Source organism: Leuresthes tenuis, unplaced genomic scaffold, assembly GCF_036924035.1.
Source record: "Leuresthes tenuis unplaced genomic scaffold, fLeuTen1.0.hap1 SCAF_12, whole genome shotgun sequence".
Taxonomy (NCBI): Eukaryota; Metazoa; Chordata; class Actinopteri; order Atheriniformes; family Atherinopsidae; genus Leuresthes; species Leuresthes tenuis.
Window position 1 is genome coordinate 23887299 of NW_027325366.1, and position 26108 is coordinate 23913406.

The window sequence follows — 26108 nt, forward strand, 5'->3', positions numbered from 1 at the left end:
GCCTATGCAACAACCTCCCATTTGTCGATCTTCGGCTCACTTTAAGCCCATTCATCTGTTGCTCAAGTTTCCTGTTCGTCTTTTTTTTTTTTTTTTTTTTTTGCCGTGTGTGTGACACTGAAATAAATTTGTTGCATGTTTCGGTATCTAATGAATGATTTTTTTAGAGTGGAATTACTTCCCATAATATGCATGTGTTTACCAGACAGAGATGATCGTATAATGGAAAATGTCACTTTGATACAAAAGCAAACAGTGGGTCCTGGAGAAAGATTGATGGAAAGTCAATATTGAGAGTAGAACAGGAAAACAAAGCAATTAATTATTCCATCACATCGTTGGCGCTTGTGGAGAAAAAAAGCTAAACTTTTTCAGGTATGTGTGCTTTAAGAGGTCCTTCACTGACCATCTCCCAAGATGCCATTTTCTGCGGGATTAGTCGGGGATGCAGCTAATTGCTATTGATTGCTCTACGCTGCATAAAATTGCTTCCTTTTTCTTGTCCATGGTAGGAGGTGGGAGAAGGCAATTAGCAGTGTGGACCAGATAGAAGTCTGGACTGACTTGTAATGAAATGGAATGGAGGAATGAACCTGTGAGTAATGCCCTTGAACTCGGTAAGCATTACAAAACCTTTAAGCACCACTATCTTCTTAGTCCTGCTCTCACATAACCATGAAGCAGGAAAATGATGGGCTTTTATTTATTGTGAAACGCTCCGTTTATCGACACGACACCTGGGGTTTTCTTGTGTTCTGTTTCAGTGAATTGTTGTTTTTTTTTTTGTCAAGGAGATTTGTCCCACAGCATCCTCTGGGTTTCTGCCAAATCTCCACATGCTGTTATTCAGTAAAAAAAAAAAGAAAGAAAGAAAAAAACCACTGCATTTTACACCGTTAATAGCTGTTGGGAGTTATTAGTGTTTTCAAGCAATCTGGTGTCTGGAAATGTTAGCGTTCTCCTGAGTGAAAAAGACACACACACAAGAATAATAAAGAATCCACACTCACTTTTGCCGAATAACACCTCCTTTTCAAGTCTATTTAACAAAATACTTTTGTCTCGGTGAATAATACACATTTTCTTATGACTTTTTTTTTTTCTTTTTGACTCCACCTCAGATTTCAGAATACACATTTTACGTTTGAAGATATTTACATATGAACAACACGTGGAGCACCAAGGGTTGTCTTTTGAAGTTTGGACCCTTTATTGTACAGTTTAGGTTGAATTTCTGTGAGCAGGAATTCGTATACAATCAAAGATGCTCTTGATTTTAAGCAGAAATTAAAGGTAACCTCATATTTGAGTCCTACATTAACAAACCCATGGTGCTCCCTCAGAATAATACAATTGATTGTATAATAACAGTGTTTCTCTCTTCCCACATCTGTGTTGGTTTTCAGGCACACTTTATGTAACAGTTTTGTTGCTGAAAAAATAATTGACAGAAGGGGAACAAAATAAAAACAAACACAATCTTTCATTGTTTCCAGCTACAGTTAGTCGGTGTCTCATGGAAAAAGCAAACGGTGTACCTGCCCATGTACAAGCCCGCGGTTTTTATGATGTAGGAAAGGAACAGGTGGCGTCATTTGAACAGATCGACATTCACACACGGACATGAAGACTCGAGCTTCTTGGCAGAAAATATATAAAAAAAAAAACGACAGACTGCACAGCTCATTTGTCCTTTCGCATATTTGCAAGGTGAAATGTAATTTCCTCTGTTTTGAATGCACACAGTGCATTGTAGCAGACCTCTGCCGCATGACGCCTCGTGCGGTTTTCAAAAGGTAACTTCTTCCTTCAAATGACTCACAGACTTTACCTTTTTATGTAATGCGGCTTGTGGTTTCAACAAAATCCATCCTTTCCTTTCCTGGATCTGTTTCTTTAACGCTCAACTTTCGGTTGGCAACCACTTGGTCCTCTGCAAACCTACTTTTACTCTCATCCAATGACAGCAGTTCACAAAATCAAGAAAATGAGCAGCCATTGCTCACCAGTTTGCTAAGTGCAGCGCATATCAGAAGCCTTTGAGGAGTGTGTATCAAAATGACCAGTACGGTCAGCTAAAATGTCATGCTGCCACGAGGATAGAGTTGCTTCAGCTTGAAAATGACATCTGCCGCTTTTGTTGCTCCTTGTTTTTCTTTTTTCTTTTTTTTTTTTTTTTACCTCTTCCAAATGCCACCGTGTATTTTTAGATCCAGCCTCTGCAGTTTCAGCTGTAAATGAACTGTACTCGTCTTCGTAGTTCTGTTAAGCCCCACTGGCTCTTTCTGGAATGTCGTAGGATAAAACAATAAACAGTATGGGGCAATACATAAGAGTAAAGCGTTGCACAGCGAAGTGAAACAAACTAGCTCTTACAGCAGTCTGGGCTGTTCATTCTGTGTGAAGCCAAAGGCCATGCTTTGTGACTCTTATCTGCAGCGGTAGCAGTAAGGCATCTGTGGTGGCAGCAATGCCTTTGAGCCCTGTCAACTGACACTCGCTCCTCCATCTGTCTCTGTTGCAACCTACTAAAACAAATTTTTAATTTTTTTCCTTTTTGGATACATGTATAAGCTCAATAATTATGTGGCATTTAGAGTAATTAAGATTAATGAATCTCTTTTTAATAATTCTAATGCCTGGAGCACCGAGGCTGTGACTGATAAACCATTCATGTCAGGTTTGTTTTATGAGCCTGCAGACATCAAGCCAGATAGATGAGGTCTGTCTTTCCACAATGAAAGATACTAAATCACTGCAGCTAAATTATTGAAATAACGCAAACTGTATTGTTGTCTCCGTGACTGAACTTTGCTCAAATGATTTCAGCTCGTCCACTGCACATGCGCTGCAGTTACGCAGCAGGCGATGAGATTTTTCCAAGATTAGTTTTTGGTGCCTCTTTACACCTCTTTAGTCATTGCTCTTTATCCTATGTTCATTTCTCTCATTACAGAGTGCTGGGAGCTACTGTTAAGCAGCCCATCCATCATTGAACAAGAATAGGGTCTGAAAGGTTAACAGGAACGGATTTTCTGGAAATGGAAAAAAAATTCTAGTGAAGAATGGCATGAGCTTACGGAAATTCACCTTTGAATTAACAAATCGTATTTATCATCTCAAAAATGTGTTTTGGAGTCCGGTTGGGTGCTTTTTCTTTCTGACTCGACAACCACCCTAATCTGAAAAAGTGTCAAAGCAATACATTAGCTGGTCTGGATGCTATAACAATGGCCAAAGCTACACTACATTGGCTGAAGCATTCTGACATATTTAGGAGGGGAGGGACTGAAATCCTGTTACACACACTGTAATATATGCAACAGCTTTGTATCTTAACAAGCCTTATTTATTGGATTGAGTGCGTCAGTGGGTGCAGATTAACATACTGTGCCTTGGACTGTGGCTGAATGTCGTGCACATGTACTTTCACATAGACATTATGCTTGTGAATGCAGCTTAAAAGCATTTCGCCATATGCAGATTCCCTCCTTTTGTCTGCTCGTTCTTGCTGAATGTGCCCAGCGTGCAGGCTGCAGCAGCGCCAAGCATCCAGCTGGATGATTTATCACAGAATACTCCTGATTAAGGAGAATTAAAGCGGGCTGCTTTTGGCTCACTAACTGTTCAAGCAGTTAGGTAGTGGGGGTGTTTTGGAGGATCGGAACCTCAGAGAAAACGATAAAACCAACTGATCTGGAAAATGTTTGACATTCTTCTGACGTGGTTCCTGCTACTCCAAGGTCGGGAGTGGCTATCTCCTTGCTTGCTCTTCAGCTACACTTGGTGCTGCTAACATATTTTGTTTGTGTTGCTACTAAACAGACGTGAGTCAAAAACAATGATATGTTAATAAAATAAGTGTTGGGGAGGTTTCATTGCAGTTCAGGAAATATGACAGTAGCATCTTGCAAGTGGTAGAGGTGAGCAACAGCCACAGTGATTTAAGAAAAAACCTAATGAAGACAAACATTTATGTTATGTGCATTTTGTAAACAAGCTCTTAGAGTGAAGTTTTGAAACTCAAGCACATTTGCAGGGTCACACCTACTCTGACCAGAAAACAGCAGCGCTGTAAAGTGTGCTTTCGGTTTGCTTTTTCCTGCTGTTGGAAATTTACAACATTTACGCGGTTGTGACTCGTATAACAAGCTGATGACACGCATACAGAAGATGACATGAGCAATAAGAGCATTGCCAGTGGTTAGGAAAGAGTTCGAAGAGCTTAGAAACCTTCTGTGTGAGAGCAGCAAGTCAAGCAAGTCAACTTTTCAAACTATATAGGACGAGTAAAACTTGAGGGTGGAAACAGCTGTGACAAGTTCCATCATCTTCTCACTGGCTAAATTTGTATTTGTGTGAAGCTTGTGAGATCATCTCTTCGGTTCTATGCCGTCTTCATTTTTTAAGGAATTGTGCTCCTGCCCTATCAATCATACAAAATGGCGCAGTCGGCAGAGCCTTGCCTGAGCTTATCCACCGTCCCCTGTGAAGTCTCTCTATGACAACGACTGGCCATTGAGGCACTCCCGCCGCAAGCACTGCGCCGGCTTCCACCAGTCTCCGTTGTGGCAACGGCAGATGGTGCAGTCGTCCACCTTCACTTCAATTCCGGCTGGGATGATTGTTGTTCCAGCAAAGCAATTTGGACCTGCCGCATGGGAAGGGAGGGAAGAGAGACAGGAAAGAAGGAATTTAGAACGACAAGAAATGGATGTGTTTCTCCTGAGAGCCTCTCTTTGCAGAGGGGTGGTGGAGTGATGCAGAGAGCTGCAGGGAGTTAGGGGAGTCAAAGCAGACGTACAGATCTTTTCACAGGCATGCACCGATGGGCTTGTTTTTGCAACACTAAAGCGCTTTTGTTAGTCTCCCCTTCTCCCTCGACATGGAGCGCTTTGCATCCTAATGCGTCGCGAGCAGAGAAGCCTGCCAGGCGCTGGCTTGGCAGTTCAGAGAGGCTGGAGAGCTGAGAGAGGCAGAGGGAGAAAGCTGCTCTGAGAGGGCATAGGGAGGATGGTGTTAATCACTTCGCTTCTGTAATGGGAGAAAAAAAAAAAGCCACAGAACTCCTCAGCAGTTCCTTACGGTTTGTTTCCAAACACACGCAAAGACATCCAAACCAATAAAGTACTCGGATTAATTGTGACATCCGATTCATCCTCTAAACTCTGCAGGATTTACCACTGTGGATCCCTTCTTGTTGATAAGATTCTTTCATTCTAAAATGCGTTGTGTACCACCAAAGTACACGTCATACCCATGTATTTGATCATCTCACCAGACACAGAAGCAGATTAGCCAAGGTAATCTGTTTTCAGAGAAGCCAATAATGCTGCTACCTTTGTTAGAAGGCAGTGCGGTTACCAGTAAATACCCTTTGAAATGAACATATCTAATTTGTCTATCTGTCTCAGGGAGATTTAAGGCTCTGTGACAGACGGATGACCTGTGTAGGACGCTCCCTGTGTAGGACGCTCCCTGCCTCTCGCCCAATGATTGCTGGGATAGGCTGCAGCCGCCCTGAGACCCTGAATATGATAAAAGCGGGAATGCACAAAGAATCCATGACATTAGACGCTGTGCATCTGTCCCTGACCTTTTTGAGACAAAGGAGCTAGGTGGTGGAAGGAATTGACCCTAGTTTTATTCATTTAAACAAAGCAATGAGCAACTCAATTGAGGTGAAGGTGACTTGGGATTGGTCTCAGTATTCAGCTCTGTAAAACCTGCCAGAGTTAAGAGTCCTCTACGACTTATCATAAAAACCCGTATGTCCCATAACTCTTGCAGATACAGCAGTTTCTACAGCCAGTACTCACAGATATTTAGGTGTGGCTGTGAAACTGATTTAGTGTGGGATAACTCATTGACAGTCAACCACCTTTCATGAAAAACATTTTCATGTGCCGCAGTAGACTTTAAAGACTGAGCTGCCTTGTACGCCCTTTCAGTTTTGTGATTCTGGTGAGGTGTGTGCTCACTAACTGTCTCACAGTCACGGCTTTTAGTGACACTTGGATACCGGAGACATTGATGTTGTTACTATCACCTGTGTCTTCAGTAGAAAAGCTTCTAAATGTATTTATCGACTTTTCAAGCAATTTCCAGAAAAAACATTTCAAACTCAAAGGACAAAACTAGTTTTTTTCAATGTTTAACCAATATTTTAAGTTTTTTTTTCTTTCTTGCACCTGGAGTAGTCCAGCAACTCCTGATAAGGACTGTGAGTTGCTTATGAGTGAAAATTAGGTGCAAGAGTGCAGAAATAATCATGAGATACAGACAAAAGGGGCTGTTGGCTACCACCTAATCCCAGCCTTTGCCTCAGTGTAGCTGTGTCTCATCCTCTATTTGGACCTGATAAAAAGCCCTTTGATCTGAGCTTACAGGAGACACTGAAAGTACTTGCCAAGTCTTAACTCTCATTGATCGACCTCTGGACACCTGGCACAGGTTGCAGGACAAACTCAGTAAAGGTTGATGTGGGATGAGCATGACCAGTGCTGCTGCTACGGGTTGCCGTTTACAGCCAGATAGGTTTGGAGACGGATTTAGATTCCTTTAACCAAAGTATAAAGTGAATACATATTACCACTTATTTCAATCAAGGGGAATATGTTACCCAAATATCACTCTGTTGCTCTCCCACTCCATGATACTTATGTCAGCAAAAAAAAAAAAAAAAACATGCATGGAAAATCTTCAAATGGTATAATCCTATAATACTTAGAAAATACCGACCGTTCTCAAGACTGCTGCACATTATCACAAGAATTATATGATTACACAGACCCTGATGAATTTATAGTATATAATTCATGATAAAGATTAAAGCAGAATCAGTTGGACTCAAAGAATGTGGAGCTCAGAGATAAATACGGACTCTTCTATTGTGCTGCCTTCTGTTCTCTGTCTTCAGGGTGAAATTCCAAGAAGAAGATGAGCAAAAAAGCTCCTTCTTAATAAAGATAAGCAGCATGGATTTTTTTTAGTAAGAGTTAAGACATAAGTATATCAAGTTGAAAATGCTAAATTGAGTTGATTTTGATTAATTTTTATTAAATATTGAAATATGCTTTAGATGCTGAAATATAGTCACAGATGCCCTATTCAACCACATAAAGCCCTATTTTAATCCAAGTAATACTAAATCAGCGATTCATTTAAGCTAAGTGGTCAATCGATTCCACTTCTATTAACAGTTAAGGCACAGCTTTCCTTGACCAATTTTAGAAATAATCTACTCAAACTTTTCACTTGTTTGTGAGCGGAGCAATCGCAGTGTGGAGATGTAGCTGAACCTGCAGTTGCCAAAAAAAGCGTAAAAAAAAGGAAAATTGTTTCGGCTTCAGGACGTTAAGGGGAAATTCTGGGATTCTTCAGAATGGGCCTTACCTTTCTTGCCTTTTTGTTTTTAGATTATTTATGCAGACACATGTCATTGCAATCTTGAGGCAATATTAAAGTAAAAGTGCCTTTTTTTCAATCCCTACAAATTGGTTCAAGAAAAAATACCCAGGATTATTAACAAAGGTGTCCATCGTGGAGAAATGGTAGACCCGGAGTTATTTCGGGATAAAATATAAACTTTCCTTGGAACACATTTATTTTTTGGTGATCTAGACTTCCCTTTTCATATGAGGTCATATTCTAAACTCCCAAGCAGGCAAAAATTTGTAATGCATGGGCTGTTTGTTGGGCTTTGGAGTTCTACTTATATTATATGTTCCCAGCTCTCTGCTCATTTGTCCTTGGTTGAGTGAAATTTCTTATCCATCTATATGATTATTTGAAATGAACACCTCTAAGCGTAAAGGAAATTGCCAGCTTTGGTCTCGCTCTGACTGCATGAGTAACTGAAGCACATTTAGATATCTTCATTCCCCAGTCCCTTGTCCCCAGGCCAGAACTGAGAGCTAAACAGAGACCACTCACTGTCCTTTCCCCAAAGCTCTCAGCCATCCACTCATGTACAGATTTATCCTGATGCCAGAGTCTTACCACGCACCCTTGGGGGACCTAGAAACAGCAGGCCTACCGTAAAATGCCAAAGGGTGTCACTGTGTCCTGTCAGCCTGGATTAGTTCTCTTTTTGCAGGTTCTCCTGCACTGTTACTGTATGTGTTATTGTGTGAATACAGACATGTTGTAGGTATGTAATGGTAGTAAACTAAGACTAAGTGCAGCAGAAAACGTGTGTAGTTTTGGCAGAATTAACATTTTTGTTTGTCCTTTCACAAACTCGATCTACATAATGTAAAGACGTTACATAGTTACAGTTATTTGGTTATCAGGCTCTCATCTGAGTACAGGAAAACTTAAAAAGGAAAAAAAGATCAAATCAATCATTTGAATTCAATATTACCCAAAGCGCCCTTTGCTATCGATCACTCCAGGCGGGTTTAAACTCCAAATGTGCAGTTATGGTACTTTATTCATGAAGCCACCCACCTCACCTTGTAAATAGTCAATGAACCATTGGAATCCTATAGTTCTAATTTAGGGATTGGCTGTGTGTGACAAGGGCACCAGGGCACTAGCAGATAAAAGGCCCTCCAAGGACCCATTAGTCCCTCCTACCGTGCCTTTAATCAGTGGGCTAATGTTTACTCTGCTTAGTGTGTCATTTATAATTAAAACTAGTACTGCTCATTAGTGTATAACGGGCCCAAGGTAATAACTTTAATTCATAATAACATCAATTACATCCTTATTTTAAGGTGCAACCATCAGATGGTGATACCACAGATAAACTTGCTGCCAATGGTTTAATGAACACTTAATGATTTTTAAAAAATCAACACCAAATTCCAGTGGAGGTGAGTGTTTACCGTTTTTACAGATGGGACAGCACTGCTCCGGCTCATACACAGGGTTGACACACTCTGGGACGGCGCAGTCGGACACCACACAGTGCACCTCGTTATTTGGTTCACAGCGGCACCATTCACAGGGCGACGGCTGTGGGTACAGGGGAAACAGAGACAGGGAATCTGGGTCAGACGATTCAGCTGGTTTCACCTTACCGTGTGCATATGTGTATATGTGCATGTTACAACTGGTGAGTTAAAGCATCTGTGCAACCATAATATTTAAATCTCGTATGCGTTTCATAAACAAAGAACATAATCAACATTATAGCTAGCTGTGGGCGATATGGCAAAACTATCATATCACGATTTAAAAAAAAAAAAAATCACGATTTCTATTTTATCACGATCTTAAATTGAAAAATGAAAAACAGACAATTTAGCCCAAAGAATAAGGCTCTGAAGTGCGGCTGGACCACAGATCACTCGTTGCAAAAAACTGGGTAAGAAAGCGCGTCACTGCCTGTGATTCGCTGTGATTGGTCGGTCAGGTTGACGACGTAATACGTCTGGTGTGTCGGTGCATCAGCATAGAACTGCAATTTATAGAATGAATGTGCCTGAGACGATCCCACGATCTCTGCAGTTTGACAGATCGTCTTCACGTTGTAATCCTTCACGATCTAATATCGTCATATCGCCCACCCCTAATTATAGCCCCTCTTTATAAAGGTCCTTGCATCTTAACAAACTCCAAATCAAGTCTTTTTGAACAAAATTCTGCTTTGGCCTGCCTCTGGAAACTGTAAACAGAAAACAACAGCGGCTTATCTAACCACCTCTTCTACATTTAGATCAGAGTTGTGTTGCTCTCCGTGCTGCTGCCTGTTACTCGACTTTATCTTTACAAAGTGTCTTGACCGGAAAATGAACTGTAACATGATTACATGGGGTGCAAAAATACAAACTGTCTAAATCACAAAAGGTCAACTGTTCATCATATTACATTTTCTTTCTGTTCATCGTGATAAACGGCCTTCAGAGGACCTCCCCTCACTGGGCCTCTTATCAAGAGCTCAGAGCTCTGAACGAATGTTAGAGGCTACAAATGCTTCAGATTTGATAACCTCTTTCTTGGCCTTTTTATTGGTAGGCTAACATGTGCAGAGAGCAGGCCATGGGACCAAACACGGTTCAGATTATTTATGATAAACTATCCCATAAATTGCAGTTGCAAAAATTGTATTCCATAACAGCTTATTGGCAAACCCAACCAATTTGTGAGCAAATATCTGAAACATATTTCCAGAAGAGAATGAAATTGGCCGATAATATGCCTTTCTTTGAATTAATTAAAAAATTCTTTATCTTGAGGAGACACTGGCCTGGATCAGCTGAGAGGTCTATCTCTGTCTCTGTTGCTAACAGCTTGCTTTATTGGTTGCCATGTAACCAATAGAGACTCCAGGGAGGTTGAAGACACATAAAGTGGTGGTTGACATGTTGTGAACCCTTTAAAAGGTTCTATAGAACGACATAAACAGCTAAAGATTATTATACATGTCCTTAAAGTATCGTACTGGGTGATTTATTTATATATTGAAACTGTTGCATATGTCAAAGTATGTGAACCTCAAGGATTTGAAGGTGAAAGAGCCCAGCTTTTTCACTCAATGGGACGACTATTGGGTGTGAAAGAAAATTCTCTTTGTTAAAGTGTATCATGGCACGTGCACAGGACACTTTTGAGGACCTCAGAAGAATTGTTGATGCTCATCAGCCTGGAAAAGGTTACAAAACCCTCTCTCAAGAGTTTGGACTGCACAGTTCGACAGATTGTGTACAAAAAAAAGGGAAAATTGTTACCCTCCTCAGGAGGGTTCAAACAATAGTTCACTCTGAGTGCAAGCATTGTTCACAACATCACAAAGGAACCCACTATAACTTCTAAGCACTATAAGGCCTCTAAAGACGTCTGTCTGTCTGGACCCTGTTCATCACATATGACTTCTTCTATTATAGAGCTTTAACCTGTGGACGACACAGTGAAACTATGTCGACAGACAATCATCTCTGCAGCGCTGCAAAACGGTGCAAAGATGACGGGCAATCACCATTGATTTCTGGCTGTTGATTGTTTCTGCAGAACCTTTTGATCATTATATGTACTGTGCTGATGGTGAAATATTTAAAGAATTACCTTATCTTATGTTCCACATTTTGTAGATGTAGGTTTCGTCAGAATGCTCAACCTCTGCACATCTCTACTTTTAGAGGCTCTGTCTTAGTCATGTTACTGTTGTGGTTTTTCATTTAATCTAATTGGTTGCAATCCGTTCCTCTGGCTGTTTATTTTCAGAACCTCTTACTTTTCCAACCTTTTGTTGCCCCAATCCCAAGTATTTTGAGACATGTTGCTGCCATCAAACCATAGTATTTGTTCATGAAAATCTAAAATGTCTCACTTTACACATTCTTGTATTCTATAGTAAATACACTGTGGTATGATGAGGTGAGCAAATTATTCCCTACTTTTTTTTACCTGCATTTTACAGTGCATCCCAACCTTTTGGAATTTGGGGTTGTACTTTGGGATTAGGGATTTATTAGGCCCATAAACTGTAACACTTGCAATGATTCCGGCAATACTGACATAGGAATTATAACTAAAAAACAGCACCTCAGGTCAAGATATGAGTTAATGTAGAAATAAGTAAAGGGCTATGGTAATACTGGATGATTCAATGTGACTTTAGCTGCCCATTTTGCCAGAATGAATTAAGTGACAGAGAAAAGGAAGATTTCCTTTGATTCTAATGGGATGTAATTGGAGTCTAGTTGTAGCAATAATCTAAGCAATGTTGTGATTAAAACTACATTTCGTTTGTTTAAACCAAGTAGAAAAAGAATTAAATGCTGAAATGAAACATTGAATTTGGCCTTATTATTCCGCTCTCCGTCCTTGTGTTAGTATTAATCATACATCTGTGATACTTCAACGCACATTAAGTGTCTCTGATACAAGGTTGTGGCAGGGCTGACCACCACAACAACATCCATCCACCCACCCATCCATTTCCCATTTCCTATGTCTGCTTAATCAAATTCAGGGTCGATTGTATAGGGTATACCTGAACAGTTCACCAGGGCGACACAGAGACAAATGAAAGAAACAACCCTGCACGCTCACACTCAATCACACACAATTTAGAATCAGCAATTAATCTAACTTGGCTGTCTTTGGACATTAGGAGGAAGCCAGAGTAACCAGAGAGAACCCACGAATGCACATGCAAACTCCACACAGAAAGGCCCCTGCTGGGATTCAAACCCACTTGCTGTGAGGCGACAGTGCTAACCACCACACCACTGTGCACCCATTAAAGACAAATATTAAGACTTTAAATTTGTTTCAACGCCAAGTTACAATGGGAGCTATTGTTCAAGTCGCAATTCACTTAAATTTCCTCAGTCAGTGTTTGTTAAACCATCTGTTGCAATTTAATTCAGCTAGTTGAACACATAAGCACTGAACTATTAGTTATCCTGTACTAGCAATTAAGGGATGAGAAATAAAGCATACTTTCATTCTAACTGACCCAGAACTCCAACACAATCAAAAACATTTTTGGCAAATGTAAATACAAGAGACCAGATTAACTTCGCTTTATTTTGCTTGGCACCTGGTGCAATCCCCATAATGGCATTAAAAAGTTCTCATCAGTATTTTATAATGTGGCGCAGTGTTAGAGCCTTAAAATATTTGTATGGTTAATGCTGTGACTTTATGATACTGATCACTGCCAACTGAGCTATTATTGACGGCTAAAATAGAGCATGTCTCTTGTACTTGGCATAGCTGTGATAAGTTGCTTTGACGAGGACATACGAGTATTGCCATTCCTGTAAATTAATTTGAAACACCAGGAGAAGATTTTAACAGAAAAACTGCATCTAAATTGACTGGAGGAAATCTAATTTTTGCCTGTGCTGTCCAAAAATAGACATTATTGGGAAAAATATCTCCTTACGATGTTTAAGGGGCTTTAAGTAGGTTGTTAGGTAAGGCTACGTGTTAGGCTTTAGTGACTCTTCAACACTATTACACCCATGCAAAAGTAGGAGCTTATTTATCAAAGTAGACACTGTAAACAGTCTTATTTTTTTCAGCTGAGCCAAATAGCACATCTTAGATCATCTAAATAAACAAGTCCATAGTTGTTGTGTACAAGAAACAAACTGTGCCTGTTTAACTGGTAAAATTACAGGCTCCTGTTTATCAATGGTTTGTGTGCAACTCTACTCTTTTTTTGCTAAACTGCTTTAGTGTTTACTGAGATGAGCTTGTTGTGCTTGTAGATAAGTTCACTTCTAGGAACTCGACTGCAAATCTGAACACTACTGCAGGCACTGATTATGATATCCAACCACGTGTGTTTGCCGGACTGAGTAAATTTGCCCTTAAATTGGTCATTAGGGGATGAGAGAAATGGTGTTTTGCAATGATAAGTCACAAACCCTGTGTTTATTTACATATTTAGAGAGAGGCCCAGATGTCTTTAATGAACTTGACAAACTGAGGCAGAGTTAAACTGTTGCATAATGAGACCAAGATGAAGTGTTTGGTTAAGCCTTGTCTATATGTTCATGACTTTGAAATAAAGGTGGAAAAAGCATCAAGCAGAGATCATTTCAACTGATAAATCTGAGATCCATCAGCACATGCTTACTGTTTGAGGGCAAAGAGCTGCATAAATGAAATGTGAGATGCAGAAAAGTAAAAGCAATTGTAAACATGAAAAAGCAGTTTGCTCTAAATGTGGGCTACTTAACATGAGCTACAGCCTTTAAGCAGCTCTGACTTTGACTATTGTTCCACTGTTTTGCTTGTGTTCATCCATCCATTTTCTATACCCGCTTAATCCATCGGTCGGGTGACAGGGGGGCTGGAGCCTACCCCAGCGGTCATTGGGTGAGAGGTGGGGTACACCCTGGACAGGTCACCAGTCCATCACAGGGCGCTTGTGTTCATATTTTGACAATTCAAGTTCTATGCTAGTGATGTGCAGTTGAAATGAAACAACACAACTTTCAGAAATCAAATAGAATTAGGGCTTGGTAAACCAAAAACGCTCCTATTAGCAATACTCAGGAAATATTGTGCAGGGCCACTTGACACTGGACAAGAAGCAATATACACTCTGAACAAACTGATCAAACTGGTCAAAATCACAAATTAAGTCCAAGACGGACGGAAATAGGCACAGTGATGTCATACAGCTCGAAAAGCTCCAGTCAAGCAGGTTTGAACTAAAACCACTCTGAACTGCATATTACAGAAGGGTAATAAGACCATTTACACTTTCTAGAAAGTGTCACTTGGATAATAAATCTATCTTATGTTTGCTTTTTTTTAAATGTGACATTTAACGCAAAATGTTTTTCTGTTCTTGGCAGCTTAAATTTGGGTGTTTAGTCACCAGCAAGTGTGAAACTTAGCAAAAACACGACCCTGGGGTGTTTTTTAGTGCCCCTTTCTTTGAAGGTTCCTCATGTAAGGAGCCATTCTGATTTTCATTTCAAAACTGCATCACTCCACCTCCTCTGCTAAGCCTCGGCCACTAAGTCCCGTCCGCTCACATCCACCCTGCTGGACTGATGAAATGTTCTGTTGTCAGCCGTAGAGGAGCATGTGTTTTACATCCACCACCAGCCTCAGAGGATATAAGAGCACAGTATTAGCTAAAGACTGTGTATGTGCAGCAACCACTTTTTATCTTTTAACTCTTTTAACAACTTCATCCAGTTCAACGCTGGACTGAGGAAACTGAGCCACAAAGAGGGATTAGTTCCAACTCTCAGTACCTGAACTTCAGACGAGTGAAATTTAAGTTTCTGAGAAATAATTCGACACGGTTTATTTATTTTTTATTTTTTTGCTCAGCAGTAGCTAAACTCTAACGGCTTAAACAATGAAGTACATGACGTGAAAGATTAACATTATCTCTAAAAATGTGTCAAATTGTAAAAAACAAAAAGGGCATAATAGGGCACAATATGTCATATTTTAAGAAAGCAACAAAATTAAATGATTTTAATTTTCATCACTAATATCAGTGAATTAATTTACATGTAGTGCATACAAAGTTTACAAACTAATTAACAGTGATGAAACAGAACTCAGTTTGAATATACTAACTAACTAATCTCCACCGTGCAACTGTGGAGATGGTCCTGGTTACCGGTTGTTTGCACTGGTTAATAGTGCGGTGAAGCGATAAGCCTGACAAGTAGCCTCACTCGCTCCAGACTAGTCTTGAGGGATGTTTCCATTATGACACAAAAACAGCTTATCTTAGTTTCTGAGCAACGTCTCCTTTGTAGACAGGCGCCTCGTCAGCTCAGGATGAAAGAAATGAGAAACAGATGACAAGCAATGATATGCTAATGTAGGAGGTAAGTAAGGTCTTGCAAGATATGATTCACTGAATTGTTATTCTCACACTTTCTTGTAGCTGACAAGATGGAGAAACTACAACCAGGAAAATTCTGGATGCTAAAAAGAAAACAACCTCATTCTTAAATGCTTAAGGACCTCAGTCAGTAGAGAAATTGGAACGGCTGGCTGTGAAGGAGTTACCCAAACCTAATGCAGGCAATCGGGAACCTGTATATTGCCTGTAACTGTGTGTCACAGAGTATTTACTTAGCAGTAGACATTTCAGTGTGAAACAACTACTTATAGGTAAGAGTGTCTCTTTACTTTTAACCCCTTGATAAACTATGCAGAGAATATTTATCTCTTTCATATCAAGGTTTTTGTTGGTGTCCACAGATACTGCCTCATGCATTTTGTAGTAAAGAACAAACTAAAGAAACCTAAAATGAAAGACAGCATGTGGTATTTCACAATCACGACTGGGCTTTAGAAAAAAAAAACATTTCAAAGCCGCTGTGGTACTTCTCTGTAGGTTAATTTGCTTGATTGGTCTGTAAAGCAGCTCAGGTAGAAGATGCAGATGCAGACGTTTTAGAGGAAGTGTTACATAAGAGACATCATTTGAAAAGAAAACTACTCCATGTTCTTATAGCACATTGCAGAGAATCCCTCAGTGCAGTCTGCAGCTCCTGATGCTTTCAGTGAGTCCTTTTGTATGAGGTCTACCGTGAAGAGGATCAGTCATGCCTTATCCCAGACTCACAAAAGAAAATGGAACATGAGCACCGAATTTAGACATGTTGCCAGATGTTTTGGTGATGAAAAGACTCCTGTTGTCCCCATTTTAATGGATGGGTATTAGAGTGAATTGACTGTCATGCTTCTCATTGTCATACTGCAACAAATGGAGACAGGGCAGGGAGGTAATGAACTGTCAAATAACCTTTAGGGGGACAAATGTTAATGCGGAATACTTTAAGGCTGGACAACAAGGCCACAGGAATCTAACCCCAGGCACTTAATAAGAATGGCACCTTGGCAGCCAAACTGCAAGCTGTCACTGTGCAGTTAGAAATGTTTTAGAAGTCATCAGGCAAAACAAAGAAAGAAATGGAAAGACTTAAGAACAAGGAGAGTCGCTTGCTTAAAAACACTCAACGCTGACTACAAGTGCAATTCATAAACAAAACGTTCTTTGTGACCAAATTGTTTGCACTTATTGGCATCATCGTTGCCTCTGGCAAAAGGGATAAGAAAATCAATTTCAGCAGTCAGTTTTACAGCTTTTGCGACTGAAAAAAACGAGTTACTAACTACTGTAATGTGTGGGCAGCTCAGCATGAGGGTGTATGTTTGCTGTTTAAAATTCATTCTTATAATTGTAAGCGCATGTGCTCTTGCATTATATTGCCAATAACTACAGCATATCGACATCTGAAAAGACCTTTGCTGTATTGAAACAGTAGAACAATTAAAAGCTAGGGGGAAAGGAGCCACAAAAAAATCAAACTTTTTCTTTCATTTGTATTAATTGCAGTTGCAGAGGCATAGAAATCAAGTTTTTTTAAACTTTGTAATCCTACAGAGGGACAGGCTTTCACTGGGTTGGACTGTTGTAACCCACATACCTTTTTCATCTAAAGTGGATCTCAGACAGGTATTGCCCACTTATAAGATCACATCCCAGCCCTTTGATCTGAACTCACCTTATATGTTTTGGTGCTATAGCTGCACTGAAGCCATATACAACTTCAGATATGCTGTGTGTACCGGTCTTTTTCTCCTCTTATTGTAAACATGTACATAAGAGGCATAACTTCCTGACAGTGCAATAAACCAAAAATATACTTTTGCCCAATTTACATCAGAAGTCAATTCTAAGAGTAAGAACACCTGGATGGAGGAGACATATTTTTCAGGCTGCTGATGCACGAAATATATCAGCATTAGATTAAACAAATTACAGGCTGACGTCAGCGGTTTTCTGTTGAATGGACACCCAAAACAACATGCATGATAGTGACTCCATACCCTATGTACATGGCAGTAGGCTGAACAACTGCATGATGGGATTTTCAGTATAAGGGAAAATAAAATAAAAAACCTTGATAGAAATAAAGCCTTTACAGAAACTTGTTTTTTTTTTTGCTAATTTTTTGACAGAATATGAATGCATATATCTGCACAATGCAACACAATCGCACCAAAGGTTAATCTGTCAGCATCCCTGAACGGGGTTCTGCATAGCACATACTGATGGCTTTCTAGTTCCTTCAAGACTGCAGGGTTCCAAGGCTTTCATGTCTTCAATGAGGAGACCCACTCTTGTGGAACGGTTACTTGTCTGATTAGAGAGTGATATGATCATTCTGTAGCCAAGATCTCTTCTCTCCTTATTTCCATCTAATAAACTGTTGTCCACAGAGAGAAAATCTTTAACCCTAAAATATGCTGAAATTTGCTTTCTCCCTCTGGCTCCTCGCTCAAGGTTAGCATGGCAGTGAGCTTCACTATTGATAGACCTGATCTCACATTAGAATGCGAGGCTTATGCACATACAAAATCTGTGGGCTCGCATCTTAATGCAGGCTGAGCTTGATTCTATCTGACATGCAAACACACCAATCAGTACAGATTAAGTAGATAAGTTTTGAATGGTCTGATCCCACACACCCCTTATTAATGGCATCACTATTTTACCTTATGTGGATGTGCCAGTGCAAAAAGACGGATGCGGCCAGCAATTATCTCCTTGACTTGTTACCCGATTCTCTCTTTTTGAGTGACTAATTATTTTATTAAAAAAAACTAGGACAATATAAATTTCAAAGTTGTCCAATTTGAAATAAAATAAAAGAAACAAAAGCAAATTTTGGGACTTGTTGGAAATGAAATGAAATGACAAATCAGTCGATTATATTCATAATATTTGTAATAATATAATGTCAGCTGAAGTGGGTAAATAGTGTGTAATAAGTTGCTTGCACAGATTCTCCTAGACAGCCAAATAACAATGTTTATTCTTTAAGAAATTATCCAATAAATTCTCTTTAATTTATCCCCACCCGGGGCCTTTCTGTGTGGAATTTACATGTTCTGCCCGTGTATGCGTGGGTTCTCTCCGGGTACTCCAGCTTCTTCCCACTGTCCAAAAACATGCACGTTAGGTTAATTGGTGTCTCTAAAATTGTCCCTAGGAGTGAGCGTGCATGGTTGGAATGAGTGTGAGCGTGTGTGTGGTTGTTTGTCTCGTTTGTCTCTGTGTGGGCCTGTGATGGACTGGGAACCTCTCGGCAATGACCGCTGGGATAGGCTCCAGCCCCACCGCGATCCGACCGACGGATTAAGCGTCGATGCTCTTTAATTTAAAAACAGTGATTTGTCATGGTCTTATCTTCTCAACATATTTGTGGAAGAAAGATTATGATGGAGTAGAGATTTATCAAACTTGTTGATGCTCATCAGAAGAGAAAACATTAGACAATTATCTCTCTAGAGTTTGAACTCAAACAATCCATAGTCAGACAGATTGTGTACAAATTCACAACCACTGTTGGACTACCCAGCACTGGCTGTAGGCAGCCAAAGGCCTCTCTCGCACTGGCTAATGTTCATATTCATGAGTCTGAACAGCAATGATAAAGCCACTTTTCTCCAAAAATAACATTGCTTCACAGAGTTTCATAAGAAAAAGCCAGAAGCGTATTGGCAAAGTTTTTCATGAAAAGACCAAAATAGAAGTTTTTCATTTAAATCAGAAGTGTTCCCTTTGAAAAAAGAAAACATTACATTGCAGCATAACCTTATTCCATCTGTGGTGGCGATAGTATTGTGGTTTAGGCCACATGAGGACCAGGCAGGCTTGCTTTCATTGAAAGGACAAATAACTCTAAATTATACTGACATACTCTTGAGGAAAATGTCAGAACACATGTTCATGAACTGAATCTCAACAAAAAGTGGGTCATGCACCGGGAAAATTACGCTTACATGGCTATTACATCTTCAAAAAGCTAAGTCAAAGCCCTAACTTTAATCCATTAGACATGTTGTAGAAGACCTGAAGTAAGCAGTTCATGTGACGTAACCCGTCAACATCTGTTCTGTATTGACGAATGAGCTGTGCTAGACTATTCAGAAGTTATTTCATACTGAGAGCGAAGGTCCACATACTATTGTTACTTACGGATGTGCAATACTGGATAATTTCCCTCAATATAGATATAAATAAAGAAGTAGGCGGCAATAATCTTGGTTAGTTTGCTTTAACTTGGTTCTAGACTTGGAGGTCTGATGGAAGTCTGATACAGACAAGTTGGAAGGGTTCACAAATGTACCTCTGAATAGATTATTAAAGTCTTTATATTAGTTGTCAGTGCTGAGGCACACACTGCAAAAATACCACAATGTTAGCTCTTCTTAATGTACTTTTGGAAAGTAAGTTTTAAGTAGTAATTTAGCTTCTGAGTTTCATTAGGAGGATAAATAAGTTCTGCTGTCATACGGTACATTTTGTACACTGGACAGATGTCTGCAATGGACAGGTATTGTTTAGGCTGACTGCACAGAAATGATGATTGAAAAGGACTTTTCTTCACTGACACATGAACATAAATCCTTCTTTTATCTGATTAGGAGAACAATTTGCCTACAGAGTTGTGGTTGTTTTTTTTGTGTATCTGGCTACCTACAGAATTAGCTTCTGAAACTGATTTGTCATGAAAGAGTTGGCAGTGTCATTTCAGAATAATACTTTGTTGTATACATTATTGTATAACCATTTTTTAACTTGTCTCACTCGATGTAGGCAACTCTCAGCTTTTTTGTAACATGTAAACTTGAAATCCAGAACCAAATTAATTCAGTGCTGTCTCAATAAGGAAAAACAACAAAGGGTCATCATTCAGTCAGACAACTCAAAAGATCTTTTTCTTTCAGATCACAACCAGGATTTAGAAATTAAGCTTTCTCTTGGGGGCCTGCAGCGTTTGGCAGGTCAGACTGTAATGGATGCACAAACCCCATACCAATCACTGATTTATTTGCACAGACATGGATACATTCCATGATTAACCACAGAGCTTCTCATTTTGGCCACATTGTGTCATATTACATTTCAATCACTTTCAGCCTCAGTCCACTTGTTGGGAATGTGAATAAGGAGATTTCCTCATGGGCAGCAACAGTTTAAACACAGACTGTAGTTGTCATGCTCCCAGTGTCATTTATAATCAAGTAGTGCTGTCACGCTCCATAACAACCGCTGACACACTGGTCTGATGGGTAGAGACCCTCTGCAGGAGACACAGGGAAACTAGATCTGCCAGCAATGACTCAGTGTCCACAAATCACCGTATTAAAAATACTGTTATGGCCTCTGTCACTTTTGTAATGTTGGGTGAATGTTCAGTGGATGAGGCAGGGAGTGGAGATGACATCACCCTGGGAGGCAGCCATCTTGGTGCCCTTAGCCAATAAACACATTTTGATGGTACTTTTACATTATGCCAAGAATGAATCAAAACCCAAAACATCACTCATTCAAACAATACCCCTCCCCCAATCCTGCTTTTGGGTTGCGATTTTCTTCATTTAAACTATTCATCGAAATCATAGATGACTATTGTCAACAAGTTGTAAGACCAAAAAAAAAAAGGTTGAAAACACAACAAAACAAACATTTATGACCTACATTCATTATAAATAGCATATGTTATGCTAAAAGTGGCAGCCAATGTAACACATGTGACATGTGGTATCAGATTGTGTTTTACATGGCTTATCAGCTTATCATGAACATGCAAGCATATTTGGGGGTGTTCGTGAGATTCCTTTTGAAACAGGCTGGATAATATCTGAATAACCAAGAATGCCTTGTTATAGGCTGGCTTTAAAGTCTAGAATTTAAATGAACCCAACTGGGAACATATCAACTGATGAGCTTCAGAGAGGTTTCTCTTAGCCTACGAAGAAGTTGAGTAACGAAAAATAAAAATAATACCTCAAACGCTTAACTTTAAACTATGTTGTAAAGGTTCATAAAGGAATGTGAGAGTGCAAATGCTGCAATGTCTTCGCTGAGTTTTTGTAAAGAGATACAAGTGAAGAAATCGTTTTAAAATAAAAGTTTGAATTGAAAAAAATTGCAGAAACTAGACCTTCATCTTAAACTGGCGCCTTACCTTGAATTCTTCCAGTATTTTGTACGTTTTCCCTCGGTACTCGCAGAAGTTTTTAACCTCTTTGCACTCTGGGCAGCATCCGTTGTGTTCCACTTTGGTGCACTTAGGGTGTAGTTTCGGGCACTCGGGCTGGTCGCACACGGGCCCATCCTCCGTGCACACGCACGGGCAGTTCGAGTGTCCCGGGTAGAAGCGTTCCCCGAGTTTGTACACGAAACCACTGTCATCCACGCACCCTTTGCCCCGGTAGTCATCGAAGACGATGTTCTCAGCTGCGGTCCGCTCCGCCTCGTCCGCGGTGTAATCCTCAGGGTTACCCACAGCGGCCGGACATACGGCGCTCAGGGCCAGCAGGAGGACGAAGGCGGCCGAGGGGAGAGGGCCCATGCTTCGCCGCGGCATTGACATCCACATTCAACACGACTACGTGGATGCCATTTCTAAGCTCCCCGTATCCTCTCTGGATCCGTCCAGGGCTTTATTATCGCCATTATCATCATCATCATCATAATCATCAAGTAAGGAGATGGGCTGCGGTGGAGAGAAAAATCATAACAGATAAGCAAATGAAGGTTCCACTGCTGCTGTTTCGCACATTCTCAGAAGGCAACCTCACCTTACAACGGGCTACTTTTTAATTTTTTTCTTTCGGCTTGTGAAAGCTTTCTCTCTGCTGCAACCACTTCTCTAATAGGGGCAAAACAGACACAAAATGGATTCGTTATAGCAGCGTAGCCTGCTCAACAGGTTAATGCCATTCATCATCAAAGCAAAGGCAGTCACATAAGAAGAAACCTCTGTGATCTGGACTGCAAGTGGTCTATATGTGCATGTATAGTGGCTGCGCGCTATCCCATGCAAATGATTCTTCCCTTGCAAAATCACAACAGCAGCAACAACAAAGGAACGATTATGACATTCATTATCTGAATCTGGTGGAGTGTATTATCATTTCCACATTCAATAACAGGAAATCGAATAGGTATTTCAATGTGAAACTTTATGACAAGGCTCAAAGACAACAGGTAGCTTTAGTCGTTTTCAAAATTGCTTTAATCAAGAAATTACACTGATGACTTAGATTGCATTGGACTTAACGGTAACCTACTCTATAGCACTAAACAACGGTGTCACGAGCAAATGCCCCGAAACATTGTTAATGCGCAATCATTTAACCCACCCAGTTGAAAGAGGAAACACACGTAAAAAAAGCCAGGCAGTTAGAGGTATATACGGTTATAGAATAATCTTTTTTTAGAGCCGTGTTTCAGAGCAGTTGGAGTTCCAGCAACAGCAGTGATGTACACCAAGCAAAAAGGCAAACTCACCGCGGTTTATATTGCTTGATATCCTTTTAAATGTGAAGCCAGGATACCCAACACATAGAGGGCTGGAGCAGATCGCAGATAGTCGCCTTTCCTATTGGAAACTTCACTCGATCCACACGGTAAATTCGCCAGGCTCCACGAGTAACTGTAATCCCCCCTCTTGCTGTAGTTTTTGTGGTTTAAAAGCAATTAAAGAGCACCCTTTTGGAAATTTGCTTTCCCCTTTTCCAGTGCAAAGAAAATGACATCCACAAAAAAGTAGGTCTTCTTCATAATTATAACCATCCGACACATCTTTTTGATACAAAATCGCAGTTCACGTCCAACGGCATGCGGCACACGGAGGGAAGAGACCAGAAAAAAATCCTATTTAGTGTTCCCTGAGAATCCGAAGTCAATTCAGTATTTCCAAATGATGCAGGTGAATGCTAGAAAGCGACAGCAGGTCTTGTTGCACATATGCGTGTGTACATCCAGCGGTTGCATGACAAATAAAAATCCACATGGGCACGGATTAAAGAGTGTACAATTTAAATCAACGGAGACTAAAGCCAGTTATTATTGGATTTTGTTGTCGATGTTGCATTCATCGTCAGTAGGCGAGACTGAGGAGGGAGCGCTCCGACTTTCAGCACCTTGGAGAGCGACTGTCTCCTGCGTCCTGCACCAGCGGAGCAGAGCCCCCCCACCCCCCTCTCTCTCTTCCGTTCTCCCTGTGACACCCACAGCCACAGCCACAACACTCACATCCCACATCCATTAGGACAAATACCGGACTACATTTCTGGAAGTCGTCTAGCAAGAGACTAAAAACAAGTCAAACGGCGAAATAAGAGGTCAGTTGTCAGCAACAGCTGGGAGATTGAGCATGTAGGATAGATCTTATGGATGTCTGTGAGTTCCCATTTCTGTCAGTAAACTGATGTGCCTCTTTGCATGTTTATGTCATTGCAAGTCTGTGACTGCAGGTCTCTTTACGTGCGCTTGTGTTTATGTGCTCCTGCCTTCAGAGTCACTCCTAATTTGCAGCAGATTTTACGGAGACCTTTGTATTTGTATTCTCTTGTGCATGGCACAGGGCACTCTGACTTGTCTGCCCCATACAACCCCAGAAAAAATACAGTATGGCTTCACAGCAACATCAGCTTTATTTTACAGATGATAGCCCATAGGGGCCACTGCATAACTACATTCAGTCTGAGCCCATGACTGGGGGAAATCCAGAAGACCATCACTTAATTAGATATTCCCATGAGACATCATGAACATTTTAACAACTGCAGCCTCATGGCCCAGAACCCATTGCCCATTTGGAAGGGGGGATGCAACAAAACATACTGACAGTAAATATACAGCAATATACTATATATCTGAAGATAAATATCACTCCTGGCTTGGAAAAAAAGTGTTTTACAATATTGACAGATTGGATGATAATCCAAGGAAGCAAAAACATGTGTGAGGCAAAGTCATCACACTTGATTGCTTGAAATCCACTTAATTTGAATGGAAACCAAAACAACACAGGGGTAGAACAGACTATGGTAGTCCCAATTTGACACTTCAGTCAGTCCGCAGATGTGGTATACTTTCAGTCTTCTATTTAATAGAACCATCAATATGTGATATATCTCTAGAAGGTAACAAACACACCTTTGGCCTCGAAAGTTAGTATTTTCATGTTTTAATGTTTTTTTGTGGAGATTTTTACTTAAATTGTTCACTCGTTTCACACAACTGGCAACTCTAGAATTCAAAATGCTTTTAGTCACTAGATGTTTGAGCTTCCATTAATATACTGTGTGTTTGAAATCACACAGCATATTTCAGTGGGATTAAAATCTGGGTTTAACTAGCTCATTTCATAAAGCGTCATATTATGTTCAAGTGCTTTTTGAAATGATGGAGAATTAAAAGCTGTCCAGTCCCTGAGGTAGCAAAGCAAATCCAAACCATAATGTCTCTATTACCATGCTTTAAAGTTTGTATGAGGTTTTACTGATGAAATGGTATCTTTGGTAACTGATCAATAGACTGATAAACTAGACTAGACTAGTAGTAATCGACCGCCTACCTTTAGACCAACTGCTCTTCTTCCTGAGCTACAGTCATCTGAACCCAACATGTCAACTGTTGTTGTGGCTAAACATTTTAATATTTGATTAATCCCTCCAGAGCACAAATTTTCCCAAAGGCCTGGTCATTGGCAGCGTCTCAGTTTGCAAACTTGTTTTTTCGCTCATGTTCTCTTTGGTAAACAAAGGCTTTATACTGACATGTCAAATTTGAGCAAGTCAAATTTGAGCTTTTTAGATGTACGCACTTTGATATTATTAGCTGCAAGAGTTACCTGCAGGTCTTGTGATGGCATTCTGGGTTGCCTCGAGAGTTATTTTTCCCATCAAATGCCCATCTTGAGCTGATTTTGCTGGGGTAGCCACCTAAACCACTTGCAATATCCCTCATGGTCTAATTACTTACCTCAAATCATTTAGAGGGCTTTTTAAAATCCTGGCTAGACTCACAGGCCTTTACAATCTTTTCTCATAAGGCCCAAGAGAACTGACAATTAAAAGTATGGGGTTTCAATAAGATAGTGTTCACTCCATGAAGAAGCTCCCATTGAGACCAAATCTGGAACTCCTGATTCAAATTATTTGGATTCAAGATTGTGATAAACGTTTGATTTTTTTCAGTGGTGTTGATCCTGTTTTTTTTGTAAACGATTGAAAAATGTTGTTTTAAGTTTTTCATTTGCTTCTTACCTTCATTTAAGAAACTCATTCAAAAAGGATCATGTGTTTGTTTGAATGTGTTGAACATAATGATAAAAACCCAACAATTTCCAAGAATATTTATTCACCTTATCAGTCTCTGATAAGGTGAACCTACATTAACCCATCTCTCATGATGATTCTTTTTATCAAATATTCAGTGTTCATTGGGGAGGGAATTAATAGAAAGAAAAACTATTAACTTAGAGAAAAGTTTGAGACTACTTTGAGTATGAATCAAATAAGAAAGACTGAAGCTCAACATCAAGAGGTTGCCTTGAATATAGTGTGAAAATATTCTCCTGCGTAAGTGCTGGGCCAAGCCACCTTTAAATAAGATGCAAAACAGCAAGCCTGCACTCATCGGTCTCATGCTTGACGATGCTCAACCAACTTAACCAAAACTCTGTCTAAAGAGCAGTGTCATAGGCACCTCCCGTTGACTAAGTTCAAATGACTGTTTTCTGATTCTAGAAAATCTAAAGGCTCATATGATATGTATATGATAGCTGTGATTAGACAAACTAACATTGCATCTGAGAGCAGGCTGTGAGATGGTGCAGGAAGTGCCACTG

At 40.1% G+C, this 26108-nt stretch overlaps 2 protein-coding genes across 2 annotated transcripts in view; one reads left to right on the forward strand and one right to left on the reverse strand.

Annotated features, from left to right (window-relative positions):
* Positions 1-20594, forward strand: part of abca12 (ATP-binding cassette, sub-family A (ABC1), member 12) — a 99648-nt gene extending 79054 nt beyond the window's left edge. The window contains exon 71 of the transcript XR_011917965.1: positions 20584-20594. The gene's annotated coding sequence lies outside the window, so the exon portion shown is untranslated. The remainder of the gene's footprint in view (positions 1-20583) is intronic.
* vwc2l (von Willebrand factor C domain containing 2 like) lies at positions 950-23404 on the reverse strand. The gene is made up of 4 exons (XM_072397218.1): positions 22760-23404; positions 21432-21962; positions 8832-8961; positions 950-4651 (listed from the first exon to the last, which is right to left on the reverse strand). The coding sequence occupies exons 2-4, from the start codon at positions 21843-21845 to the stop codon at positions 4500-4502; spliced, it is 696 nt and encodes a 231-aa protein (XP_072253319.1). The 5' UTR covers positions 21846-21962; positions 22760-23404; the 3' UTR covers positions 950-4499.
* Between the last annotated feature and the right edge of the window lie 2704 nt (positions 23405-26108).